The 25,560-nt window shown below is 49.5% G+C and overlaps 1 protein-coding gene across 1 annotated transcript in view; it reads right to left on the bottom strand.

Annotated features, from left to right (window-relative positions):
* The window catches only part of LOC119040203 (AGBL carboxypeptidase 4), a 1,071,017-nt gene that overhangs the window by 94,051 nt on the left and 951,406 nt on the right, over window positions 1–25,560 (bottom strand). Inside the window, exons 7-8 of the mRNA XM_037133086.2 lie at window positions 21,306–21,395; window positions 10,950–11,064 (exon numbers count right to left, since the gene is read on the bottom strand). Of these exons, the coding sequence (XP_036988981.2) occupies window positions 10,950–11,064; window positions 21,306–21,395 (205 nt within the window). The remainder of the gene's footprint in view (window positions 1–10,949; window positions 11,065–21,305; window positions 21,396–25,560) is intronic.

A 25,560-nucleotide genomic window follows, 5' to 3' on the forward strand; every position in this document is an offset into this window, starting at 1 on the left:
CAATAATGGCAGCCAGAATGAGAGCAATGATTTTAATTCCCCTCTTTATGATTTCCTTTTCATCTCCTGTAAAGGATGGAGGAGAAGGCAGCTCGGTGGCTCCGGATCAATCTTGTTCTGAGCACTGGGGGGCTGCCTGCGCCTGGGAGGGCGGCATCGACACGCAGAGATGTATGGGCTCGCGTGCAGGGTCCCTCGAACGCAGCCGTTTTTCAGCATTACCAACGAGCTGGATTGGATTAAGTATATTTGCACCAAAAGCAAAATAAATATTGCTTTATTTAATACCACTAAAAGGTTGGGATTCAATTGCCCTTGGCCCGAGGCACCTCCCAGCTGTATTGATTGGCCAGTGTCAGAACGCCAGACAATCTGTTATCAACAGCTCCCGCACACTGCCTGGCAGTTGGGGGAAGGGGCGGTGGCTCTGCTGCGGTGGAGATGGAGGACAACAGGCAGTGTCCTTTGTCCCAAACACGGGGGATAATAATAACACATCCGCTCCTCGTCACCATCACCGGGATATTTAAAGCATTTCCCTCCTGTCCCTTCTTAGATTATGACAACAAGGAGATAAATAAAGGCTCAGAGAGGTGAAGCAGTTCGTCCGCAGCCAGCAAGGACAAGTGACAGAGGCAGGACTTGAACTCTGTCTGCCGGGCTCGAAAGCCAGTGTTCTTAGTCATCACTCTATTCTCTCAGCAGCCCTGGGAATCAGGCCAGCACCTGGTAGAGGGGTTCATGTGAGGTAAGGGGTGAACACAACCCCCTTATGTTTTAAATGAGGAAACTGTCTCCAATGGGGGGCTAGCAGGAAGGAAACCTTTACACACATTAACAAAAGGGCTCCCCTCCAGGCTGTAGACTTTTAAATAGGTTCCCCTTCTGGGAGAATGAAGTACAAAAAAATGCCACTTGTTCTGGCCAGACATGGGGGTGGGAGCAGAGTTGCAGCCCCCATTTCCCCCTTGACTGGGAGCCTTCATGTGGTCCATGAACTGCATGTCCTTGTGAGGTGGCCTTGGACATGCCCAAGGTTCAGAGCAGAGCCACACTCAGTGCTTGGGTTCCCCACCTCCACGGGTCGGCCAGGTCTTTCCCCTCTCGTGGGGGAAGGGGTGCTCATACCACACCTGGAAGAGGGATCACCCCCAACCCTAAACTGCCTGGGGCCCTTTCTCCCGAACTTATTCCTAGGGGACAAGGAGCAGTTTTGCTGGGGTGCCTTCTCCCTTGTGGTGGGGAGCACGGGGTCTGGGGAGTCAACCTCCCCCTTTCCTGTCTCCTGCTTGAGGCAACACACACCAGGCTTGGGGACTTCCACAGTGCTTATCACTCTACAGTCACCAGCTGGAGGGCGCCCTAGACTTCATAAAGCCCAGTTCCCACGTTTCAGAGATGGAGAAACTGAGGCCAAGGAGACACTGCTATGTAAGACTTGAGTTGGAAGTCCATTCGAGAACCAATGAATTATTTTTCTCTTTATAGGAACACTGATGAGGAATAAAAAGAACCACTTTGACAAGCCTGAGGGAACACATTTTCTAAAGGCATGAACTGGCCCTTGGGACTAGGAGATTATTTCAATCTCTTAGGTGGAAAAGGGCAGAGGAAACACAAAAAGGAAGAGAAGCCCTTTAGTTCTGCCCAAGAACTGGGAGCCGGCAGGATGGCTGCCTCCGTCTGAGACTGAGAAGGGGCTGGGATGGTGCTTGTGGACTCAGGAGCCAGTCTGCCTGGATAAGACCTTGGCTTGGCCACATATTAGCTGTGTGGCTTAACCTCACTGTGCCTCCACACTGGTCTGCAAAATGCAGATTTTGCCTACCTTCGAGGGTTGTTTTGAGGATTCAGTGAGATCAGCCTTGTAAAATGCTGGGACCTCTGCTGTTCAAGGTAAGTGCTACTTGCACGTTGGCTGGCTGTAAGGTCTGACCTTGGTATGACCCCGAGGGGTCCCCACAACCGGGTCCCCACTTATTCCTTCAGCTTCTTGCACCATGTTTCCAGTCTGTACTCCATGCAAATCTTATATTAAGTCCCATGAGCTAATTGAAAAGAGGCTCCCCCTTCTGTGGGCTGATGCAGTTCCTCCCAGTCTCAAGGCTTGTCAGGCCTGGGCTGCAAGGCAGCCTCCACCTGTCCCATTAGCCCCTGCCTCTGTGCTGTGCATGAACCCACAGTGCGGACTGCAACCCTGACCACACGCGCCAGCCAGGCCAGGCCACTTGACACTCCCAGAGGCTCGCTGCTCACTCAGGTTGCAGGCAGCAAGGCTCAGAGACTGAGCACTTGGGCTCTGAGTTAGCTCTCGTGTTTTGATGCCTGGACCTCCTGCGATAACAGGACCTTGGCCAATTGATTTAACCTCCCTTTGTGCTTCAATTTCCTTGTCTGTAACATGTGGAGAGAATGGCTCTTCACCTCCATCTACTTGCTTACTCTTCCCAAGGGAGGGGATGGAACTTCTCTGATGGGTCAGCCCGAGTAACGAGTAATGAGGCAGAGCCTGTGGGCCTAGCCCCCCAGGAAGTGTTGTTTAGATCTGTAGGGAGGGTGCATCCTGGCCTCTCTTCTGGCACATGGTGGGCCTCTGCGAGGTAGCCCACTTCCTGTTCTGCCTGTGGCTGGTGGGGAAGTCAAATTTTGGGGTGAGGTAAAAGGAGGCCAATTTTAGCCATAGACATAAGCAATGTCTTCTGAATCCCACTTTTCACCAATAGTAAAGCTATACTTTGGCCTCTGTCTTTCTGATCCCTGTATCTCCTTTGAAATCGGCAGAAGTAGGATGGGAATAGGAGCATGACTTGTATGACTCTACATTTCCAGTGGAAATCATATGCATCACCCTTAGAGCAGGATCTGGGAGCAGGTGCAAGTTCAACTCATGTTTGTGTTATTAGCGTCACATTGTTATTTAACGTTATGATTCCTTGGGTCTAGCATGCATTGCCATTCTCATCCCCTGGCTAAATCCCTCTCATCCGCCAAGGCTCCTATCACACAGCATCTCCTCCAGGCGGGCAAAGCCCCCTGCAGGTCCCCAGGTAATGGCACAAAGTATGTGTCTGGTGAACGTTTGAGGGAAGGAAGAAAGGGAGGGAGAGAAAAAAAGAAGAAGGGAAGGGAACAGCTCAGTTAAAAGACTTCTTAAGCAGAGGCAGAGTGTCCACAAAGGCCCAGGCGTGAGCTGGAGTAGCCACTTCAGAGCCCTGGAGAGGGCCCAGGGAGGCAAGGGGGCCGGTGGAGGGTGGTGGTGCCAGCTGGGGCCTGTTGGACAGTGGGGCATGGAGCTGAGAAGGAACTTCCAGGACACTGCACACACCTTGACACCAGGCTACTGAGTTTAGGACCCTTCTGGTGGTCGATGGGGAGCCATGGAAGGACTTACGTAGCGAACGGACCCTATTCAAGCGGTAGTTTAGGAACTAAGACCAGAAATAATGAAGTTCTTGATTCTATCACTATCTTCTGCTTCTCCAGACTCTCCAGCCACCGATTCTGGGTTACTGTTTCTCCAGAGACCTGTCTTCACTGTAGAGTCAATTATTAAAATCAACTTGCTATCAACACTAACTTTGAAGTGCTATTCCGCTGCTTGCAGGGACAGAGATAGGGAGCTGCCACCACAGACATCTGGCCATCTGGCCATTCCTGTGGAACCTGGCTGGGAAGCTCATTTGAATAATTGGTTTTGGCGGTGTGCACTTGTGGGTTAGACACCTGATTACACTGCCAGCCCCGACGTCCTTACGGCCTCCATAGAAATACCACTCAGGTTACATAAAGCAGGAGACAGTCTCCAGGAGTCAGGGCTCTGTCTGGCCCTGCTGTCACTCACACTTCATTTGGAATATGGGGCTCACTCACTGTGTGACCTTGAGCAAGTTCCTTAGCCTCTCTGTGGCTTGGTTTCTTCCTTGCTCAAAGAAGGGGAGTGATTTCTGCCCTGCTGTGCCACAGGCTTCCTGTAAGGCTCTCAGAGAAGATGGGGGTGTTGTGACTTAGCAGAAATGCAAGTGGAAGGATTAAGGTTGGAAAGAGCTCAGGGTCAGAGAGCAGTGTGCACAAGGTCCTCAGAATTAGGCTTGTGACAGTCCCTTCCTACTTCTATCCCACTAGCTAGTTCTGCAAGTTGAGGGTGTTACCTTACCTACCTGTGCCTCAGTGTTCTCACCTGGAACATGTGAATAGCAATGGAGTTGTTCCAAGAATGAAGGGAAACAATGCATGCAAAATACCTAGAATAGTGTTGGGCCCAGGAGGCTCCTTAGATCTTAGCTACTCATCATTACCATCAACACTGCCATCATCATCACCATCATCATCCTCACCATCACTGTTTCTGGGAGGATCACCTGGACACCATGCCTCAACAACAAACAATGGCCACCATCTGCAGCATGTTCAGAGGACAGCCGGAAGGACAAAGAGAGGAATGGATTTCAATTCCATATGGAAAGTTTGAAGGCTTTGGGGACCTTCATCCTGGAGAACAGGAGTGAACAGCGGTGGGCGTGAGTTGGGTGGGGAGCAGTGGGGCACGTCATCTTCAAACAGCTGAAGGGGTACGGTGCCCATGGTAGACTAAACCTGCTTCCTTTGGGGGGGAAGAAGCAGAAGGGACAGGATGGCAGGTTTAGCCTGAAGACAAACCCTCTCTAAAATGCTAGCACCCATGCAACACAATGCTTTGCAGGGGGAGACAACCACCCAGACATGGCTGGTGGTGGACAGGCAGAGGGCGCAGCTGTCTCCCAGGGACACCGTGAGGGGCTCCCTGCCCCAGGCAAGGCACCGGACTAGCTGTGTCTGAGCTCCCTTCCCACTCCGAGGCTGATGATCCTGTGACAGAGTCTCGGGGCCAGCAGATCGTTCTGGGGGGCAGTACCTGCAGGGGATCTTTGTTTTCCATTTCTAGCTCACTGAAAAATAGAATGCAGTGTTTATGCTGTCAGAGAACAAGTAGGATACTGACATGTATTTTACAGAGCTAATTTTATGTTCTATTCTATTTTGGACAGTTCAAAATGTTTCCTGTTTTAGATGCTGAAGTGGGCAGCATCAGCTCGTTGTAATGTCGGTGGGTACGCGCGTGTGTGCAGGAAACACCTCACCTGGCGTTTTGCCCCCTGCCATCCTCAACGCTGTTTTGTTATGCACACCTCTCTTTGGCTCCTTTTTATGTCTGGTGAAGCCCTTCATATCCTCCATCTTTCAAAACCCCTCCCTCATCTCTTGGTGAGAGGGAACCACTCGTTGTGTGCCAGAGTGGTGTGGCAAGGGGTTAAATCTGCAGCAGCCCACGACTGGTCTGCCTGGGTTCCGCACCCAGCTCTGACCCTTCCTGCCGAGGGACCTGGGGCCAGTTACTTGGCATCTCTGCGCTTCTGTCACCTTCTCTATTTAAAGTGGGACTATAAAACTGCCTCCACCAAGGGCTGCTGTGACGGTTACACAGGATGATGCATATGGTGTGCAGTTTACAGGCACCCGGACACCAGCTTGTATTCTATCCGGGCCTCCATAGCATCACACATGTGTGCACACACACACAGACGCATGCACACCCCTTTAGCACAAACACAGGGCTTCTTATGGAGGGCTGCCTCTGATTTCCATCTGCCTCTCTGGGGCCCGACCCAGGGCCTGACTCTCAGCAGGCCCTCAGCAAACCTGAATTAAATTGGATTTACTGTGCTCGAGCATTCTTTGGGACGTGAGGAGGGCCAGGGCCAAGAGATATAATGAGGTGCGGGTCTGCAGACTGCAGCAGCCTCCGTCTCCGCCGCCGGGCCGTGTGTAAAACTGAGTCATTTCTGCACCCCCCGTGGAGTGCCGCTCCAATCCCACCTCCACCTCCACACTCCCAAGGAGCGCTGAGCTTTTCTGAAGATGAGAAATTTCACAGCATCTTGCTATCTTTTGGGTAACTACGTATTTTATGATGACTAATAGGCAATTACTATGGTAATATTGCAATCCAGCATGTGTGAGGTTTGGGAAATGAGAAATTATGGGTAACTACTTTGGACTCATTTCTATGGTAACAAAAAGTAATTGTCATTAAATACCAGTTATGCTGAGGCTGTACCTGGTAATTATAGATTTTTATGCCCAGAAACATAAATAAAACTAATAAATTTATTCAAAGGTCTGTGACTGTTTACTTATACGTGGCTCAGTGGAATACACAATGACAAGCACCTAATTAGGAAATGCAAACCCAACACGGTTTCCCATTGTCATGTGGAGAAGGAGGGTCTGTTTTTCAAATGCAAGGCAACGTGTTCGGCTGCACACGCTCAGGAGAACACTCGGTGGGGTACGGGTGGAGGTGGGGGCTGTCTTTTCTGCAGAGGGAAGTGATGGGGAGGAGGAGGTGGCAGAGGGAGAGAGAGACGGTGCAAATGCTGTGCTGTGTGTGGGCAGCCACATTCCCGGATGGACGCTGAGAAGTGCCAGCCGATGACAGACGGACTCGGCCAGCCCCCCAACCCAATGGCCTTCCGGCTGGGAGGCGCCTTGCAGCTTCTGGGCTTCGTAACACTCGAAGGCACAGTATTCGTTCCTCGAGACCTCCAGGCCCCAGATCCTCCCAGAACTCTACAGAATGTTCGCAGTGCATCGATCGTCCTACCTTTCTTTTTCTTTTTTCTTTTACTGCGGTAAAATACACATGAATGTGTCATCTTAGTCGTTTCCATGTGCACAGTTCAGGAGTATTAAGTACCTTCACACTGTCGTGCTGCCACCACCACTCTCTGACTTCAAAACTCTGTTCATCTTGTAAAACAAATGCTGTACCCACTAAACTCCCCATTCCCGCTTCCCTCCCTGCCTGGCAGGCCACACCACTCTGCTCTGGGTCTCTGCGACCCTGACTCTGCACAACCGCCAAGCCCTGCTTTGTTTATTGATTCATTCAGATTATGTGTATATATATATATATATATATATCCTGTTCTGTGCTAGGCACCATGCCAGGCTTCGGGGGACAGATAGACCGAGTCCTGACTTCATGGAGTTTACAGTCTACAGATAGAGCCACTAAACAAATAGTCACAGAAATAAACACAGGATCACTTACTGGGCCAAGGGCTGTGACAGAACAGAACAAAATGCTCCAAAAGAGTATGATGGGAAACCCACTTCATGCTGGAGCCTCAGGGAAGGCCTTCAGTGAATTTGCATTAACTTCAGACACAAACTATAAAAAAGGCCAGTGCAATTGGAGTGTAGGAAGGAACACAGAGTGTACAGTTGACCTGTGTCTTTATTTTATGCTGTAATGTCATTGTTACCTGCTGTTTACATCACCTAACTATTACAGAGGGCTACTGTAGCATGCGGTTTAATTGCTATGGACTTTGGTAAGGGCCCTGCATAGCACTCCCAGTTGACGTTTGGCACTGTATACAGTAGTCTAGTTAGTAAATGATGCTGTTCTTTAACATAAGAAGCATTACCTATTGTGACACAGCTGCCACCTCTTGTAATTAAATGCTAGGGTACACCTTGTCCAGCTCACTGTAAACACGATGGTGTGGATACTTGTATTTTTAAACATCAGCTGTGCATGATCGAATCTGACTGTCCTTCCTAGATTGCGTCCCATGTTCCTTTCATGCAGAAGGAGATAAGGAGAAGGAGAAGTGGAGAAGTGTGGGGGTGGGAAGAGGAGGAGAGAAGAGGTGCTTCTTGGGCAGGCCTGTGTCTGGTTTTCACTCGGGCCTGCAATGCCTGATGCGGGCTGCAGGGGGCACTTGGTGGCCGGGGGTAGGGAGTAGGGAGCATGGGCTGAGGCTGGACGGACCTGCACCCCTGCCTGCTCCTCAGGGCCACACAACCTAAGGCAGGTGACTTCCCTTCACTGAGGCCTGAGAAGCGTCCAACAACATCCTGAGGCGATGCTGAGAAAGCGAAAGTCGGAGGGCACGGCAGAGAGAGCCAGCCTCCGCGCGGCCCACAGGCCGCATGCGTGCCAACCCGTCTCCAGCGCTGCGATCCGTTCTGACTCTGCATACTGTCCTAGAACCCTGACAAGTGACCTCCCTCCCTCCGTCCCCCCTGCCTTTCTCTCCTCTCTTACCTGCCCCCTCCTTCCTGACTCTCCTCCTGTACTCAAGCTAATTTGAGATGTTTATTATTTGCAAGCACAGAAACCTTAACAAAGACTACCCTTCCCTTCACGTGGTGGTTGCAAGGATTAAATGAGGTAAGTGTGGGAGTGCTCGACATGGCGCTGGGGGAGCAACAATTCTTGGAGTGGCATTTCCTGCAATGTGTTTATAAACTGTAATACCTGTGGGGGCCAAGGGAGGGAGTAGGTGAGCAGAACAAGCTCTAGAACAGGGGTGTCAAACTCATTTTAACTGGGGGCCACATCAGCCTCACAGTTGCCTTCAAAGGGCCAAACGTAATTTCAACTCCTTAGCAGTTAAGGAGCAGTTACATTTATACAATCCTAAAATTATTTCAGCCCTTGGAAGGCAACCAGGAGGCTGATGGTGGCCCCCAGTGAAAATGAGTTTGACACCCCTGCTCTATAGCAAAAAGTTCCTTGATACATTTGGAAAACATTAGATGCTATGTTCTCCTTTTTAGATTCCTGTGTGTTAGCATTTTCAAAACTGAAAAAAATCCTTTTGTAAAAGAACATATTTAACTTTCCTAAGCTCTGTGTTTCCCAAACTTACTTGAACCCTGGATTGTTCCCCGCCATTCCCCATAATGCCGTGGGAAGCCCCGGCGAGCTGGGGGGCTGCAGTCGCAACAGTGGGAGGCTCGGGAGGGGCCGGCCCTGGGGGGCCCTGAGGCACCTTGAAGCTCCCACCTCTGAGCCTTCGCTATTATTTTCCACACACCCCCAATCTGGAGCAGTGAATTTTCATGATGGATCGGCTCCTCTGTTGCTATGCTGCGCTGCTTTAGCACCAGGATTAATGCCTGTGGTCAGAGGTTTTCTCCAGCTCTCATAATGAGAATCCCATATTCTCACGAGGAGAACACCGGGGGTTTTAAATCGGTACAGAACACATTCTGAGGGTTGGAGCTCTTTCATCCTGAAATCCCAAATCAAAAAATCTGGAGCCTGGAGACATACAAGAGCATCTAGGCCCCCATCACTACCCCACTGGCCATCCAAAACCCCGAGGGGGAGGCCGTTCGGCTGAGGTCACAGACCTCTTTCCACTCATCATCCCTGGACAGCAGATGATGACATAAATATGTGTGTGGAGTGGACAGCATTGACCTCTCTCTGACCACTGCGGCTCTTGTAATTAAGCAGAAATGTTAACATAAATCAAGCGGTCATTCTGCCACCGTTATCACTAACAGTACATTCTGTCTAGGGATGGTAGAAAGGCGTCACTCTCAGGCCTGCAGTGAGCCATAAAACCTGCCAGCGCTAATGAACCATCTCTCAAGCCAATTAAGAGAGGAAGCAAAATTGTCTTTAATTAAGGCATCATGCATCCCATGGGCTCTCTCTAACTCACACCCACGGGGACGAGGGGGCCCCTCTGGACCCAGCTGCCATGCTCCTGGAAAGTAGTAAACCAGCTCTGTTTAAAATGAAGCCGGCTGGGTATCAGAGAGTCTGCATTCTGGTCTGAGCTCTGCCACCAACTTTGGGCACATCCTGTCTCATCTTGGAGCCTCAGTTGCTTCATCAGTGAAATCATTGCTTTTCTTCACTCACACCCGTCAGACACGTTTCGAGCATCTGCTATGTGCTGATCCTTGCTGCTAGGCCCTGGGGTACACACGCATTATGAAGGCTCAGTCTCTGCTGTCTGGTGGCTGGAGGCTCAGTGGGGTCCATGTGATAGGATCAAACTTGCTCAATAACCGGGCTGCTGAGAGCTCAGAGACAGCAGTGACCAGTTCTGTTTGGGGGGCTGAGGAACGTTTTCCAGAAGGAGGGGCACAGCTGAGCTGTGGAGAGGGTCAGTGAGATGAAGAGGGCATGAGGAGGCCCTGGGCAGAGCGTAAGGTATCAGAGACCAACGGGACATGTCTAGAGAACAAGGCTTTGCTTAGTGTGGCTGCAGAAACAGTTCTGAGAGTAGAGGGCGGGAGGTGAGGCAGCAGGGGGGACAGACAGGCGCCAGGGTGCAGAGCCTTGCAAGCAGAGTTCAGAAGTTTGGATGTTTTCTACAGGGTTGTCGTTGGACTAATCGGCAACAAAGCTATATGATTTGGGCAGCGAAGTTAGGCAGTCAGTGATTTACTGGTGTGTGACTTTGGGCAAGTCAGTATCCTCCACTGTGAAATAAGGGCACTACAGCAACCCAATCTGAGAGGACCCAATGTCCTTTCAGCAGACGACTGCTGAGCACTGGAAGTGAGGCTGTAAATTATGGTGCTACCAGGAGAAAGAGAACTGAAGACGTGGGCGCATGAGTGAGTGTGGGGCCGGCGGGTCTGCCCCGCACAAAGAAATGCTCCTCGGATGCCCCGGAAGGCACCCGTCATGAATGATCTCCAAGAAGAAATGCAGATACAAAACAGTACGCACTGTGACTTCCACACAGTGTTCTGCAGAGCACATTTATCTCCACCATTTCTTCTGATGCTCGCAAGTGCCCTGGCAGGTTAGTGTCTGACGATTATTGTCTCCATTTTGCAAGAGAAGCTGACCATCAGAGGGCAAGCGTATTCCCCAAGGTTACATAAGAAGGAGGTGCCAAAACTGATATTAGACCCCCTGATCCCTAGTCCAGAAAGCTGTCCAGACAATGCCAGCAAGTGATCTCAGGCAGCTGTGCAAGAAACAGCCAAGGTTCATTAGCTGTATTCTCAAGAGCCAGGGTGAAAATTCCTCTGATGAACTCAGGGGGAATCTGAATATCCTTCCTCAAAAATACATCCCCTTTCTCTTCTTGCTTCTGTACCATCATCCTATGACTACCAGCTTCCGCGCAGCCTCTCCCGTCACCCACCTGTAGTTGCCCAGGTAGACTCCATCAGGGTTGAGCATTGGTGCAATCTTGAAGACCAGGTGTTCCCGCAGGACACGGGCAACCGGGTGCTGGCTTATGAGGAAGTCAATGATCCCTAGGGGAACAGAAGCATCCAGGTTAACCTTCCGTGTTTTAAGAAGGAGGGAACACATTTTCCTCAGCTTGGAAAACAGTGAGAGCTCACTATTTGATTTGGGGTCTTTGTTGTTAAGCCACCGTGGGTGTATGGCTATGGATTAGGTGCTGCCAATGAATTTTACAAATCTCTCTGTTTCCCAGAGATAGTTCAGGGTGTAATATTGAAGCCCCTGGGCAGGATGGAGAGAGCATTTCCTGTGAGGAATCACAGGGGAAACTTTTGGGAAAAGACAGAACTGGAGCTGTGCCTTGGAGGGCCCTCAGGGTTTGGACAGGCAGAGATGGGGGAGGGGCAGCGTAAGTTGCACAGTGAACTACGGTAGCCAAATACTGACATCAAACTGATGACCATGGAGTCAGGGACCTTAGAGATCAACGTCGTCATCACGCTGCCGATGGGCACACCAGGAAGTGGAGAGGCAGAATCTGGCTCCAGTCACATGAGGAGAGAGCCTTCTTCAGCGTTTTCCCAACTCCCCTCTCCTCACTTGCAGGGTCCAAGTGTTGCTTCTCACTGGCACCAACACCCCCTTGCCTCCAGGTCACTGAATTTAGGAAGGTGGATTCTCCATGAGCCCCCTCCCATAGTCAGGCAGTCCCAAGTCTCTTCTTGGAACCTAGCAAGGCTGCCCCCGCCCCACCCCTCTGTGTCTCCCTACTCTGCGCCACCGTCACATCTGGCCTGGATGACAGCAACCAGCTCTGAAATGTGCCCTCAGCACTGCAGCCGGAGGCTGCTCTCTGAAGTGCCAGTCCGACCCTGCCATTCTCCTCTGGGTTACCCTTCCGGCGACGGCCTGCACACATCGACAGGAGAGGGGGTGAAAAACAAACAACTCTGAGGCCTTGCCTTTTCCCTCCTCTTCTCCATGCTTCTGCTTCTCTAAGACCTTAAAAAAATGGGCAAAATGGCACTCCGGCATCCCACAAAATGACTGTGATGCTGGAAAGTAATAGGAGAGTACAAAACCCTCCCAAAAGGCAGAACGGGAGCTCCATTCCTGCTGGAGAGAGCGGAGGAGGCACCAGGGAGAAAGAAGCTTTGAGTTGGATCCTGAAACATAAGGAGGTGTCGACAGACGGACAGGAGGAGGGCAGCGGGGTAACGAAGAACAATCCCATGCCCAGCGGCAGGCACTTAGCTCTTGGAATGATCAACGACTCTGGAGCACATTCCAGAGCTGCTGTGGCCAGTGAGGGACAGCTCAGGCTTTTCACAGGCCCAGGCTGAGAATCCACAGACAGCCCCAAAGCCACTTGGACACCATTTACTTCTTGTCCGATGTGGCAGTAGACCAGATGCCCTAATTTATTTGTTGCTCTTCATATTAAAGCTGCAGTTTGTCAGTAAACAGGCAGGGTAATGATGCCAGACACCCTTGTTAGGGGCTCGTAATTGCTTAATCTGTCCACTAATTGACCCCGGCTCCCGGGCAGCCCTTCATTAAGAAGCCAGCCTGCGCTCAGGGCCTGGCCACGCTGCCTCAGAGATTGGCTTCTGAAAATGGAGTAGCTCATTGTGATCCATCCTCCTTCACAGATGAACAGATTAATTGGCCTGCCAATTAGGCAGCTAATAAAAGGATGAGAGAAAACAAAGCCAGACCAGAGGCTGCAGCCACCCAGAGCTCCCACACCCAGAAAGGGCGGGCACAGAGAGGAGAGGTTGTAGGCTCCGTTCATGGCTTGAGGTCAGACACAGTTCAGCAGGCATCACTTCCACTGATCAGGAAATTGGGAGGGGACCTTTCACTTTGCTTTAGGGGAGATGGTGGTAAATGGAGAGGAATATACAGAAAAATGTTGGAGACAGTAAGGGTAGAGAGGAAATTCCATCCCTGGCCATGGGCCAAAAGCATTGCATGGGCCTAGGAAACAGGGCGAGTGTGTACCTGGAAGCTGTATTTGAAGTCTAAGTGGTTCTTATCTAGAGAAGTTTCGTGCTCTCTCTGACCGGTCTCCTCATGTTGATGTATAGAAAATAACACCTGGTCTGGAACGTGACTGGGTTAGAACTCCCCTAGTCTAATGGCCTAACCTAGAACCTGAAAATTATAATGTGCTTCAATAAACTCACACAGATAAAAGGTTGAAAGACATGGAGGGCAGTGACAAACAGAATGGATTTTAGAACTAGGAGTCCTGGTCTGGGACATGTACTAACTATGGGGTTTGGGGACAAAGGTACTGAATTGGAAAAGCCAGTAAGCCAGCAGACAGAGGACCTGGACCACAGAGACTGTCAGAAAGTCTCTTGGCCTTCTCTTGTGTTTAAAATTAGGAGAAAGAACTCAATAACTCTGCAGGATGCATCCCACGCTGACAGTCTGGGATTCCATCTATTTTATTTCTCTCTCCCAAAGCAGAAGAATCCTCATCTGTCAAGCGAGGAGAATAATCTCCCTCCTGCTGGGAGACGCTATCAGCCCCTTAAGATCAGCCTCTGCCCCTTCGGTAAACACGATTGAAGGTGGGAGGAAGCAGGATGGCAGGGAGGCTGCATAGCCTGGAGGGGGAGAGGGAACGTGGCGAAGGATCTGAAAGCAGAGCCAGCCGCATCAGCCTGGCCACGGTGGCCCCGCCGGGCAAACCACAGCTGAACTCTGTTGTTGGTATTTCTCCAGGTGCCCGATGAATGCCCATCGGTAGGCTGGCCCCAGGAATCCATTTGACCTCGACAAAGCATGGGGTGAGGTGAACTGATAATCACTCATTCCACAGACAGTCACGGCAAGGGCCACATCACAACTTGACGTTCCAAGATGAAGAAGAGCTCCTGCCTCAGAGGGTGTGTGGTAGGGAAGCAGCTCCCACGGCGCCCACAGGCGAGGGCTCTGCTGGGAACAGCCCAGGGAGCCATCGGAGCCCAGCCGGGCTCTGGGGACACAAAGGACGAGGCAGGGAGCCAGGTGAAAGGGGCGCCAGGAGACGGGGTCCCTGGTAGGGGGATCCCTGCACAAAGGCCTGGCAGCGAGAAAGCAGATGGTCTGTTCGCTAACAGGCTCTTCTGTTGCGGGAGGCACGGCTTTGAGTTTCAAGGCACAGACTCTGAAGCTGGACTCTACGTTTGACTGCCTGGGTGGCCTTAGTTCTCGGTTCCTCAGTTTCTCTCCAGTTTGGAAGGAAAGAATAATAACAATTACCTCGTGGATTATTACGAGGGTCTCAGTAAATTAACAGAGGCGATGTGTTTGGCGTGCAGAACGTGCATTCCTGTGTTGTTTTAGTTGCTGCTCTTACTTGGTTTGGCTGACGGTGTGGGGCTGGGAGGATGAGACCGAAGCAGGAGAGGTAAACAGGGACTTGCTGGTCTGGCTAAAGAATATGAAGACCATGATGGAGCACAGGGGCAGAACCTTGCTCTGGAGAGCGCCCCCTGGAGGCAGCAGTAAGTAATGATACCAGAGGGCAGGACAAAGGGGTCAGGGGCAGACAAGGCAGAGAGCCAGCAGACATAAAGAGGCTGCAGTCAGGAACTAGGGTCCATCTGGCCCGGTGGTGACCTCCAGGGGCTCTGCAGGGATCAGGGCCCAGAGTCAGGAGGCTGTGGTAGGTGTGAGGGAAGCAATGAAAAGAGCTGGTGACAAGCTTATTTTTCTACTACGCCCACGAGGATCAGAACTCTTTGCTGAAATCATGCAATTTGGGGGGAAGGGGACCCCCAAACCTCAGTTTAAGTCTCTGTCTCCTGGCAGAATGGGACCTGCACTTGGAAACTGGTTCAGTTATAGAAAAATAAGAAAAGGAACCTTTCCTGTTCTGCTGCGACTTGGGGACTGAGGCTTGTACCTGCTCTTCCAGTTCGTCCCCTTCAGGCCGTGAGCCCCAGGGGCACAGGGACATTCACCTCTGCCACTATTTTGTACGTGCTGAACTCAGTGCCGAACTCAGTGCTGGCCACAGGGGACGTCCTTAATAGGCATGAGTGACAGGCCTAAAGAAAGTAGGACCAGTGATAGGAACTGGACTGACTTGCAATGCCATTGACTCCATTTACAGATAGATGAACAGATTCGGGGTGCTGTTTCCCTGGGAACACAGTGGGATTCAGACCCGGATCTACTGACTTCAAACAGGGGCTCTCTCTGTGAAGCCACACTTGGGAAGGGCTGGGAGTCTGTTCGCATGTGATTTGCACGTATGCCTGCATGATTGTCTCTCCAGAGAGTTCTGTGTGAGGGTTATGTTGCTGTTCTCTGCTGGCAGGCGGAGTACTGCAGTGGAAGAGCCCAGGCTTGAAGCAAGACAGTCGGGGGTCTCTGCTAGGCCCAAAGTTGGGGGGGTCACACAACAGCAGCCACCCAAGGCTCCCCACTGACCAGGCACCAGGCTCCTGTCTGCCCACAGCCAAGCCCAAGGGCCCCACACTTCAGAGTCACAGGGAGTCTGGTCCTGAGGGGCCTGAGGTTCATGAGTCTCCCCCTCTTAACCTCAGGGCTGCCCATTTTACAGCTGAAAAGACAGAGGTTTAGGGACATGAAAGGCCCCATGAGAGCCCTTTACTGGGTCTGGTGTTGTGTTTCTGTGAAGACATTTGGGATTGAGAGAGAAGAGGGAGAACAGGTGAGGGACAGAGATGGGAGGAAAGCAGAGGGGGAAGGGAGGAGGCAAAGCTCACTTTAGGAAAGATTAGATTGTGCTGTCCTGGTGGTCCTGGCGGCTGCTAGTGCATGGGGTGTGTGTGTGTGTGTGTGTGTGTGTGTTTCTGTGTGGTCTCCCTCCTCCTCCTCTCACCACCCAGGATGACCTGCAGCGTGACCTCCCCCAGGGAAGACCCTCTCTATCACCACAGGCTGGGGTCTGGTAGGCACCGTGACCCATGACAACAGGGCGCAGGCCGAGGGCCAAGAGCCCTGCATCTAGTCCCCACTCTACCAGATGACATTCAGCGAGTCCTTCGGCTTTCCTGAAGAGCAGGGCTGAGAGCTGCCCCTCGACCCGGCAGGATTACCGAGGAGGAGCGAGAGGAGGGGAGAGTGCCTGCCAACACACGGAGCACTGACACTCGTGACCTCGCTGTGCCCTCCCAGCAGCTCTGTGGGCACCACGCAGCAGCCCCCACTATGTATATGAAGCCACAGAGGCCCTGAGAGCTGAGGACTTGCTGACAGACCCCAGCAAGAAGGTGCAAGTGGCGGAACTCTGCACGGCCCCATGCTGCCCCCAGAACGGGGTGTGCCTTGTACACAGTGTCTTTCCATAAATGGAGGTTTAATTAATTCAGTCACGAAGGATCTGAGGTATGGAGGTGGCTTCAGTGAAAGAGCAGTCACCGGACCAGGAGAGAGACCCGAGGTCTAGTCCTGGCAAAACTTCGGACGTGCAATACAGTCTTCTGGGCACGGGAATAGGGAGGGTTCTGCTAAGGGCTCTCTCAGGGAGGCGAGGGGCCGTGGGGGAGGCACCTGGTGCAGAAGCCGCACACTTGGGTTTGCTGCCCAGTAAAGGTTAGAGGAACCAACCGTACCTGGCCCCACAAAGTGTTCCATTAATGTTGTCTCCTCCCTTACCGATAATAACACGTATTTGGTTCTCACTGAACTCCAGATACTGTTCTAAATGTTGTGTGAATATTAACTCTTTAATTTTCATGACAACCCTCTGAGACAGGATTTCTATAATAATTTCCGTTTCAAGATAGAGGTGCGGAGCCACGGGAGGTGAGGGGACACCCAAGGTCATAGTGCACTAAGTGCAGGAGCTGGGATCCACCTCCAGGCAGTGTGGCTCCTGAGTCGGTGCTGCACGCACTAGGCCACGAGGCAACGCTGAGCTCCTTGTGTAGCTGATGAACAAGGGCAGTTCGGCTTCTCAGAGGCCAGGAGGAGGGTTTGGGGCAGCAGCGGGTGGTGAGAATCAGCCGCCCCAGCACCAGGCAGAGCCTGGAGGAACTCGGAGCTCTACCTCCCTCACCACCACCAGCTTCCTGAGCTCTGCGATAACGTGACTTCACTCTACTCCCAGCAGCAGGTGTGCCAGCAGCTCGGCAGTGAGAACCTCGGTCCCAGCCAGATGGGAGGACCAGGCCCCACATGTCGGATCCCCTGCTCAAGGTCACCGAGCCAGTTAATGAGGAAGAAGTTAACAGAGCTGAAATATCTCAGGCATCATCTTGCCAGATCTGGGGCCCTCCTGCCCTCCGCTTAACTGGGTGGGCAGGGAAGGGACCCCGGGGAGAGCTGGGCCTGAGGCGGAAAGCCCAGCTGAGTCCAGTGGGGCTGTGGTCTAGGCTGTCCCCGAGGGGCTGAGAGACCCTTGGGAAAGACTATGCCTCAGTCTCTCTTCAGCAAAGGGGGAGAATGATGACTGGCTTCAGCCGCCTGAAGGAGGAAGGAATCAAGTGTTTCAGGGGACAGTTTGAGACAAGGAAAGACAAGGGCAGGATTTGGGGACGGGTCCTATGCTGCGTCTGCTGTGAATCAGCTGTGTGGCCTGGGGTAAGCCATTTCACTTCTCAGAGCCTCTACACCCTCTTGTAAAACACACATTGATTATTGTGGGGAGTCCAGAGTGCTGCGTTTTTCTAGGCATGACCTTGGCCTTCCAGCATTTCTCATTGCTGAGTAGGGTGTGTACAGGCTTGTGAGGCCCGATTCAGAGCCCCATTCTGCCCCTCTCTGGCTTTATGACTTTGAGGCTCCTCTTTCTGAGCTTGGATTTAGCATCCCAAAGCCAACGCAGCATGTGTTCCTCACAACAGCCCCAAAAGAGAAGCAAAATAATCCCACTTTACAGATGTGGAAAACGGCACTGCAGATCCAGTGTTAGGCCTCAAATAGCTCATGGTTTAAAGGGAAAGAAACAAATATAACTCAAATCTGTAACACATCAGGTAACAAAGGTGATTATCGGGTAGCCCACACTGCAGCAATGAAGCAGAGGGCTGCAGGAAGTGGGCCAGAGCCCCACGGAGGACAGCTGAAATAAACCTTGGGAGGTGGAAGGTGTTTGCCAGGTGGCAAGGAGCGGCAGGCGGAGGAGCAGCAGGTGCAAAGGCCCAGTGGTGGAGAGAGGACCATCCATTCAGGGATTAAGATGCATGGGGCTGCAATATACTGTGTTGGCCAAAAAGTTCATCTCTTTTTTTTCCATAAGATGGCTCTAATAGCACTTAGTTGTCTTTAACTTCATTCAAAAAAATATCATTAGATTGTATTGTGACAGCTGTCATATCAGCATGCATTAAAAAAACATCAAAATTGGTAAATTTTTGTGTAACCATTTTAAAATTGAAGATGGAAGAAAATACCTGACATTTTTGGCAGATTATGCTTTTTTATTTCAAGGAAGGAAAAAAGGCAATTGCAAGGTGAAAAATAGATTTGTGCAGTGTATGGAGAAGGTGCTGTGACTGATCAAATGTGTCCAAAGTGGTTTGCCAAGTTCTGCCCTGGAGATTTCTTGTTGGATGATGATGCGCTACAGTTGGGTAGACCAGTTGGAGTTGATAGCGATCAAATCAAGACAGTCATTGAGAACAATCAATGTTATACCATGTGGGAGATTGCCCACATACTGAAAATATCCAAATCAATAAAGTTCATTATTGGTGAAAATGAAAAACATGTCTTTTATTTTACAGAAAAAAACCATATGAACTTTTGGGCCAACCCAATAATGAGGCTGAGGCCCAAGAAAATGGCAAGAGCCAGACCGTGATGGGTCGTGAGTGTCCTGCCGAGGAGTTTGGAGTTTATCTCGAGTAGGAGGCGGGGAGGCACTGAAAGGCTCTGCCAAGGAGTAGAGGCTCTGCCATTGACTGAAAGCCCGCAGGGCAGCACCGACTCCATCACCTGGGCCCTGTGCAGACTCCTTTTCAGAAGGGCAGGGTGAACAGAGAGAGCACCTAAGCTCTGCTCCACTCTGTGCCTCAGGTCTCGGCTGTAAAAGGGGGCGGTGACCCTGCCTTCTGTCTGCTGCGCACAGAGGAGGTGGGCGTGGGAGTTGAAGCTCCTGGAGATGAAAGTATTGATGGTAAGGCTACTGCCTTTTTACAAACAAGGACAAAACAGTTGCATCCGATCAGCTGGGGGAACAGGTCTGCTGCCAAGTTTAGTAACAAACAGATGGTTGCAGCGAAGGGGTTGGTAAAGCCAGGAGGGACCTGGGAGAGGTTGTTGCAAGGACAGTGCTGGAAGGGAGAGAGGCTGTAAGCGAGGATGCCAGGGAGCGAGCTAAGGAGACTGGAGCCAGGAGCTGGGACACCCCAGCGGTGCCTCGCCTGAGCTGCTGGGCCTGGGCAGCCAGTGCCTCTCCCTGGAGCTGTCTCCTTGCCTGCAACACAAACGGAGGCAGTCGTGCCCAATCCCAGCACTGGAAGAACGTGAGTGGGGAAAATAAACCCCACGTTTATTTGCATAGTGCCTTACAGTACAAAGCAGATTATCTGCTTCGTCTTCTCAGCCTCCCACGAGGAAGGAGGGACATCTGCTGAGTGTCTGCTGTGTGCCAAGTCCGGGACTAGGTGTTTGTTTACGCTCGTCTCGTGCCAGCTTCATCACAGCCTCCTATTGGGATAGGCATTGTTTTCCCAATTTATTTTACATTTGAGGGAACTGAAGTCACACTGCCAGGATGTGGCAGAGCCGACGTGTGACCCCCAGATTGCCTGATGGCAATTCCCCGGATACTTGCACGGCAGCAGGCGCCCCTCCTCTAGCCATAGGACCTGGCTTTCCCTACCCCTTTGACCTCACAGCCATTTCAAGACTAAAATGAGATGAATTACTTAACTTCTCTAACCTTTGGTTTACTCATATGTAAAAATATAGTTCAGATTAGTTTCTCTGACGTTGAAAAACTCATATAATGAAAATAAATTAAATCAAATTAATGAAACTAAAATGAAGTCCGCATTTTATTTTACACATTACAGTGCTTGGCACGTGGATAGTATCATGTCTTCACATATAACACACCCACTAGAGAAGCAGAAATGCAAAAGCACAGCCAAGAACGTGGACACTGGAGACTCTCACACACACCACCTGCGGCAGCGAAACGCCTAGTAAAGTGAGAGGCACGTGTCTTACGGTCCAGCAGTTACAGGCCCTGGTTCAGTCCCCTAGAAAGGATTTGCACTTGTGCACAGGCGGCGTGTATGAGAACACTTGTATCAGCATGGTTTGCAAGAAAACACACAGTAGACAAATCAGGTGTCCACCTCAGGAGAACAGATAGGTAAGTTCAGGTACAGAGAGACATGGAGTAGAAACACGGTGAAAACACGTGAACAACAGCTACCTTCACCGGCAGGGATATCGGGTGAAAACCACCGGTGTCCATACATACAGAACGATGCCAGTTTTATGAAGTTCAAAGCCATGTAAAACTAAAAAATACATTGTTTAGGAAAGCGTCCATGTTTGGTAAAACTGTTAAGAAAAATCAATACAAGATTCAAGTCGATGGTTATTCGTGCGAGGGGGAAGGTAGGAAGGAGGATAAAGACTTAAAAGGAATTGATAATATTCTGCTTCTTAAGCTGGGCATTCATTAAATTGTTTTTTATATTGATATATTATTTACTGAGTATAGATTGTTGACTAATTGATACATATATATGCATGCGTACATACACTTTACATTGCTGACTAATGAAGTGCATTTTATGAAATATTTAATAATAAAATGTAATTATGAAGAGATATATTTGAGAAGAGAAATTACATCTTATTTATCTCTGGTTGTCTGATACCAGGGATGCTTCCTTGCTCACAGTAGGTATTTAAAAAGTTGTTTGTGAAGTGAACAACTGAATAAATAAGTAAGTAAAAATCTTTAGTGCCGAATTCCCCAGTTCACCACCCACTCTCCCACCAACACTCGCCTCCCACCAAACAGGCGCTGTCGGTGTGAACACCAAGGGAAACACGCAACATGGAGCCGAGAGTGTAGACGACCCTGCGCGGCGCATCCTCAACGGAGCACACGTCAGAGAACTGCAGACGGTCCTACCCACTCGTTTATGCGTCATCCATCCGTTCATTCATCTGTTCGTCCATCCGTACATGTAGTCAATATTCACTGACATAAATCCTAGTGAAGGTCAAGTGTAATCTCTTCAGAAGTGATGTGGATTCTCCTCCAAGAAAATGATTCTGTGTTACCACGCTGTCCCAGAGACCATCACGGCGCCCCCAGGGCACCTGGGCGCAAGCCTCGTGCGGTGCCCGCGAGAGCCCGCTACTCACTCACCTTGGCACACAAACGAGGAGGGCGTTTCCCCGGGGTGGACTCGTCCCGTGATGAATATCACCTTCTGCTCCGCCCCTTCCCGAAGATTGTCTGTAAGGGAAAATAAAAGAAGGTTGCTACGGAAGTCAAGGAAAGCTGAGATGAGAGGTTGGTATGTGGGAAGGGGGAGAGTGGGAAATGGGCTGGGTGCTTTCCACTCATCTCTGAAATCATTGGGTTAGAATCATTAAGGCCCAGCCATTGCTGACTAATTTAATTATGTCCCTGGCTACCCAATATTAAGAGACTACGTCCCATTCCTTGATGTACCTGACTATATTAATATTAAAGTCATCTAAAGAGATCATATGAGGAATAAATCCCAGATCCACTATTACCCTGGGCAAGCTGTGTATCCATTCTGAGTTTTAATTTGCTGATCTATAAATGTGAATAATAACATTTGCTTCATAAGGTTGTAGTAATGATTAAACAAGCTAACATATTGCCTAGTACACAGTAAATAGTCAGTAAATAATGAAGTAAAGAAGGCAGTTCTTATATTTGTAATAATAGCAGCTGGCCTTTAATTAGCTCCTTTTGTATCAGACACATTATACACATTATTTATAATCCTTACTGAAACACGTGCATTAATACTCCTTTCTATAGAGGCAGAGACTGAGTCTCAGAGAGGTCGTATAACTTGTTCAAGAACACACAGATAACAGGGGGGAGAGAATAAAATACAACCGAGGCGCTGTGAACCCACACAGGGCTAGGAATCATTTGAATTCCCATCATTTGGAATTACTTCATTGATTGTTCATTACTTCAGGCAATCAGTAGAGAACCCAGAAGGACCATGCCTTAGTGGTCCTTCTAGAATGCTCTAGACTACCAAAGTTTAAAAATAAATCTTACAAGGATCAAAACTGAACAAAAGAAACTTAACTGCCTGCTATGTAAAGTCCAACTCTCTTTAAGGGAAGATAACAGAATCCAGATGCACAACCATGTATAATCCACAAAATCCAGCTCCAAGAAAGAAATTATTAGATATGCAGAGAAGTAGGAAAATGTGGCTCTGAATCAGGTCCAAGGTCTTGCTGCATCTACAGCAGTCTCACTTGTATTAAAAAAAAAAAAAAAAAAAAAAGATCCGCTGCTGTGCACAGATACTGTTAGACAAGAGCAGCAGCCAAGAGTGGCCTTCCCAGAAAGAAGGGGCGGGAAGAGGGTACTTATCCATGGGTAGAAGAAGGACTGATTGACCCAGGACAGAACAATGACCCATAGTGAGTTCAGGGATGAACATTGAGAGAAGTTGGATTAAAGGATTCTGTTTATGTTAGAGGATGAACTGGAGGGAGGTCTGCAGTTAAAAATAATGAATAGGATTTCAGTTCTGAAATGCTAGAGGTAGATTATGTTGAATGCGGTTTATGATCCCAACTTTTGATATACCAATGTCAGAGACGAAAATAAAAACTAGTAACTATTATGTCTAGTTCTAAGGGCTTGGGACTTTCCTGTTGGGGTGACCAGAAGAGGTTGTGGTCACTGCTTCCTTAATAAGACATATAATGGAGTCAATATGCTTTTGAGAACTGACTGTGTACTCAGCTCTATGTTAGGCACCTTTAGGAACAAAGAAAGAAACAAGACTCATCTTCTGTAAAGAAGATTATGGTTTAAAAGAGGAGTTAGACACCTGAACTTTTCCTAGACCGAATATAAGCTCCTCAAGAGAGAAACAGTGACTTTCACTCTGTATTTTTAATGTCTTTCCCAAGATCCTGCATAGAATAGGTGCTCAGAAACTGGCTGTCAAATTAATAAATAAAAATACTCACATAGATCATGGCTTATAAAGAAATTTAGACACACATTATCTTATTTACTCTTCATCATGCTTCTGTGAGCTACAGAGTATTGACCCCATTCACAAGTGAGGGAACCAAGGCTTAGGGATGGAACAGACATGCCCAAGGTCATGCAGCTAGTTCAGGTGGTCCGGCCTCGGCTCCCAGCCCAGTGTGTCTCTCACCACCTTATCTGTCTCCTCCCACAGGAGGAGGGATTCTACATCCTCTGCATTTCCATCTATAATGTATACAAAAGAGTTTGGCTTTATCCACTATTCCTTGTACATGTTGAAATATTGTCTTAGTATTTATATTGCTTTATCCTTAAAAAAAAAAAAAGCCATGAAGCCCTTTAAAAAAACCCCACAGAACATTGACCCCATCTATCGCGGCAGTTCAGAAATGAGTAACAGCATTTCCAGGGTCCTCGGTGAAGGCTGCCTTTATGGATGTCTCCCCTGACCCAATATCAACTCAATTGCACGCAGCATTTCTGCTGACCTCAGGAAAATGCAAAATGGGCATTCTATTTGCACACTAATTTTACTGAGCCCCAGCGTCTTCATAAAGCGATAACGTGGGGCTAATAAAAAATCAGGCATCTCGGATGCTAATATAAGCAAATGTTGATGCAGGCAGGTAACAAACTGCTTTGTCATTTAGGAGGCTGTAAAAGAGCATAATAATCATCTTTAGGCAAAATGGATGGGTCGCCTTTGCTTAGCTTTTAGCTTTCATTTGCAAAATCAATTTAAGGTAATGTCACTGCTCGGAGGTGGTGTGACATGGGACACCCCCCCCCCCCTTCCTGTCACCAAATCCCCAGACTAGTGCAAAGCCAATTACACATATTTTTGGAGGAGGGAGCAGGGAGGATGAAGGAAGTGCTTGAACAAAGCCAGGGTGGAAAAGAAGCTGAACAATGAGGACAAGGACAACCCATGAGGGATGGTAAACCTGGAAACACAGGGAGGGTGTCACTCAAGGGTACAAGGCCCCTATCAGGCTCCTTAGTTAACAGAAGGTGTTTGAAGTCAGGTGTGCTTATGTAGCACCCCAACACACACACACACACACACACACACTGGTTTGCCATCGTATCCCTCTGTCATCATCTACTACATCCTTATTTATAAAATATTTACTGAACACCTACCTCTCAGTGGCCAGGCACTAGCTATTAGTATCTTCATTTTGTAGACAACCCCGGGGTGGGAGACATTAAGTGACTTGTCCTAGCTCTCCCAGCTCATGGCTGGCAGAGCCTGAGTCCCCACCCAGGTGGTCTCACACCACAACCTGTGTTTGTACCCTCTAAGTCATTCTGCCTCCTGTGAAGGAGGATGAAAATATTATCCAGTTATAATAGCAATTAAATAATGTTTATTCAGCACTTATTCTGTGCTAAGCACTTTACATGTATGATCTGATTTAATTTTCATGGCAACCAGTGAAACATCTACTATTCTCACCCATATATTATAGATCAGGAAATTGAGATCTGGAAAGGTTAACTGACTTGTCTGAACCTGCGTGAGTTGCAAATGTGGGAGCCAGCTCTCCCGTGCTCTTTATGAATCTCAAATTTACATTCTTAAGCACCATGCCATATCATCTCTTGAAGATTAAAATAGGGTCATTAGGGTGGTCTTAAAAATACACCCACAAATTCTTTGTTTGCCTCCTCCCTTCAAGAGGTAGAAATGAACTCTGCCCCCTCCTATTCCTTCCCATTCACTGAGGGCTGGACTTAGACACTTGCTCTAACAGAAAGGATCCTCTAAAAGGGGTGGTGCTCACTTTTGAGATTAGGGTATAAAAAGGCTGTGGCTTCCACCCTGAGTGCACCATCTCTCCCAGGAGTCACTTGCTCTGGGGGAACCCAGGTGCCATGACATGAGGACACTGAGGCAGCCTGTGAGGAGGCCCACATGGGGAGGCTCAGGTGGGGAGGCCCTGCCACCAGCCAAAACCACAGGAATGAGCTCAAAAGGGGGCCTCCAGTCCCAGATGACTGAGCCCTGGCTGACAGCTTACTGCAACCTCATGAAAGACCCACTGTATTCCTGAGCCAAAGAAATGGAGAGAAGATAAATGTTAAATGTTTGTAGCTGCTGAATTCTAGAGTAATTTGTTAAGTAGCAATAGATAACTAATTAATCTTATCTCTTGATGCCAGCCTGAGTAAGGACCAGAGCCAAACCCTGTGCCAAGATGAAGAGCCTCAAATGCTCTGGTCAATTATCAGTGGATCTGTGGGTGGTGAAGGTACTAAGAGATGCCAAGAGGCCCCAAAGCACACAAGCCAGGCCCTCTAAGAAGAGAAATCTCCCCAAATTTCACATTATCAGTTTGGTTTCCCTAGTTCTTCTGACAATAGCTTGTCGTGGTGAGTGTCTGAGCCTTTT

The sequence above is a fragment of the Artibeus jamaicensis genome, unplaced genomic scaffold (assembly GCF_021234435.1).
Source record: "Artibeus jamaicensis isolate MK-2021 breed Jamaican fruit bat unplaced genomic scaffold, CSHL_Jam_final scaffold_1019, whole genome shotgun sequence".
NCBI lineage: Eukaryota > Metazoa > Chordata > Mammalia > Chiroptera > Phyllostomidae > Artibeus > Artibeus jamaicensis.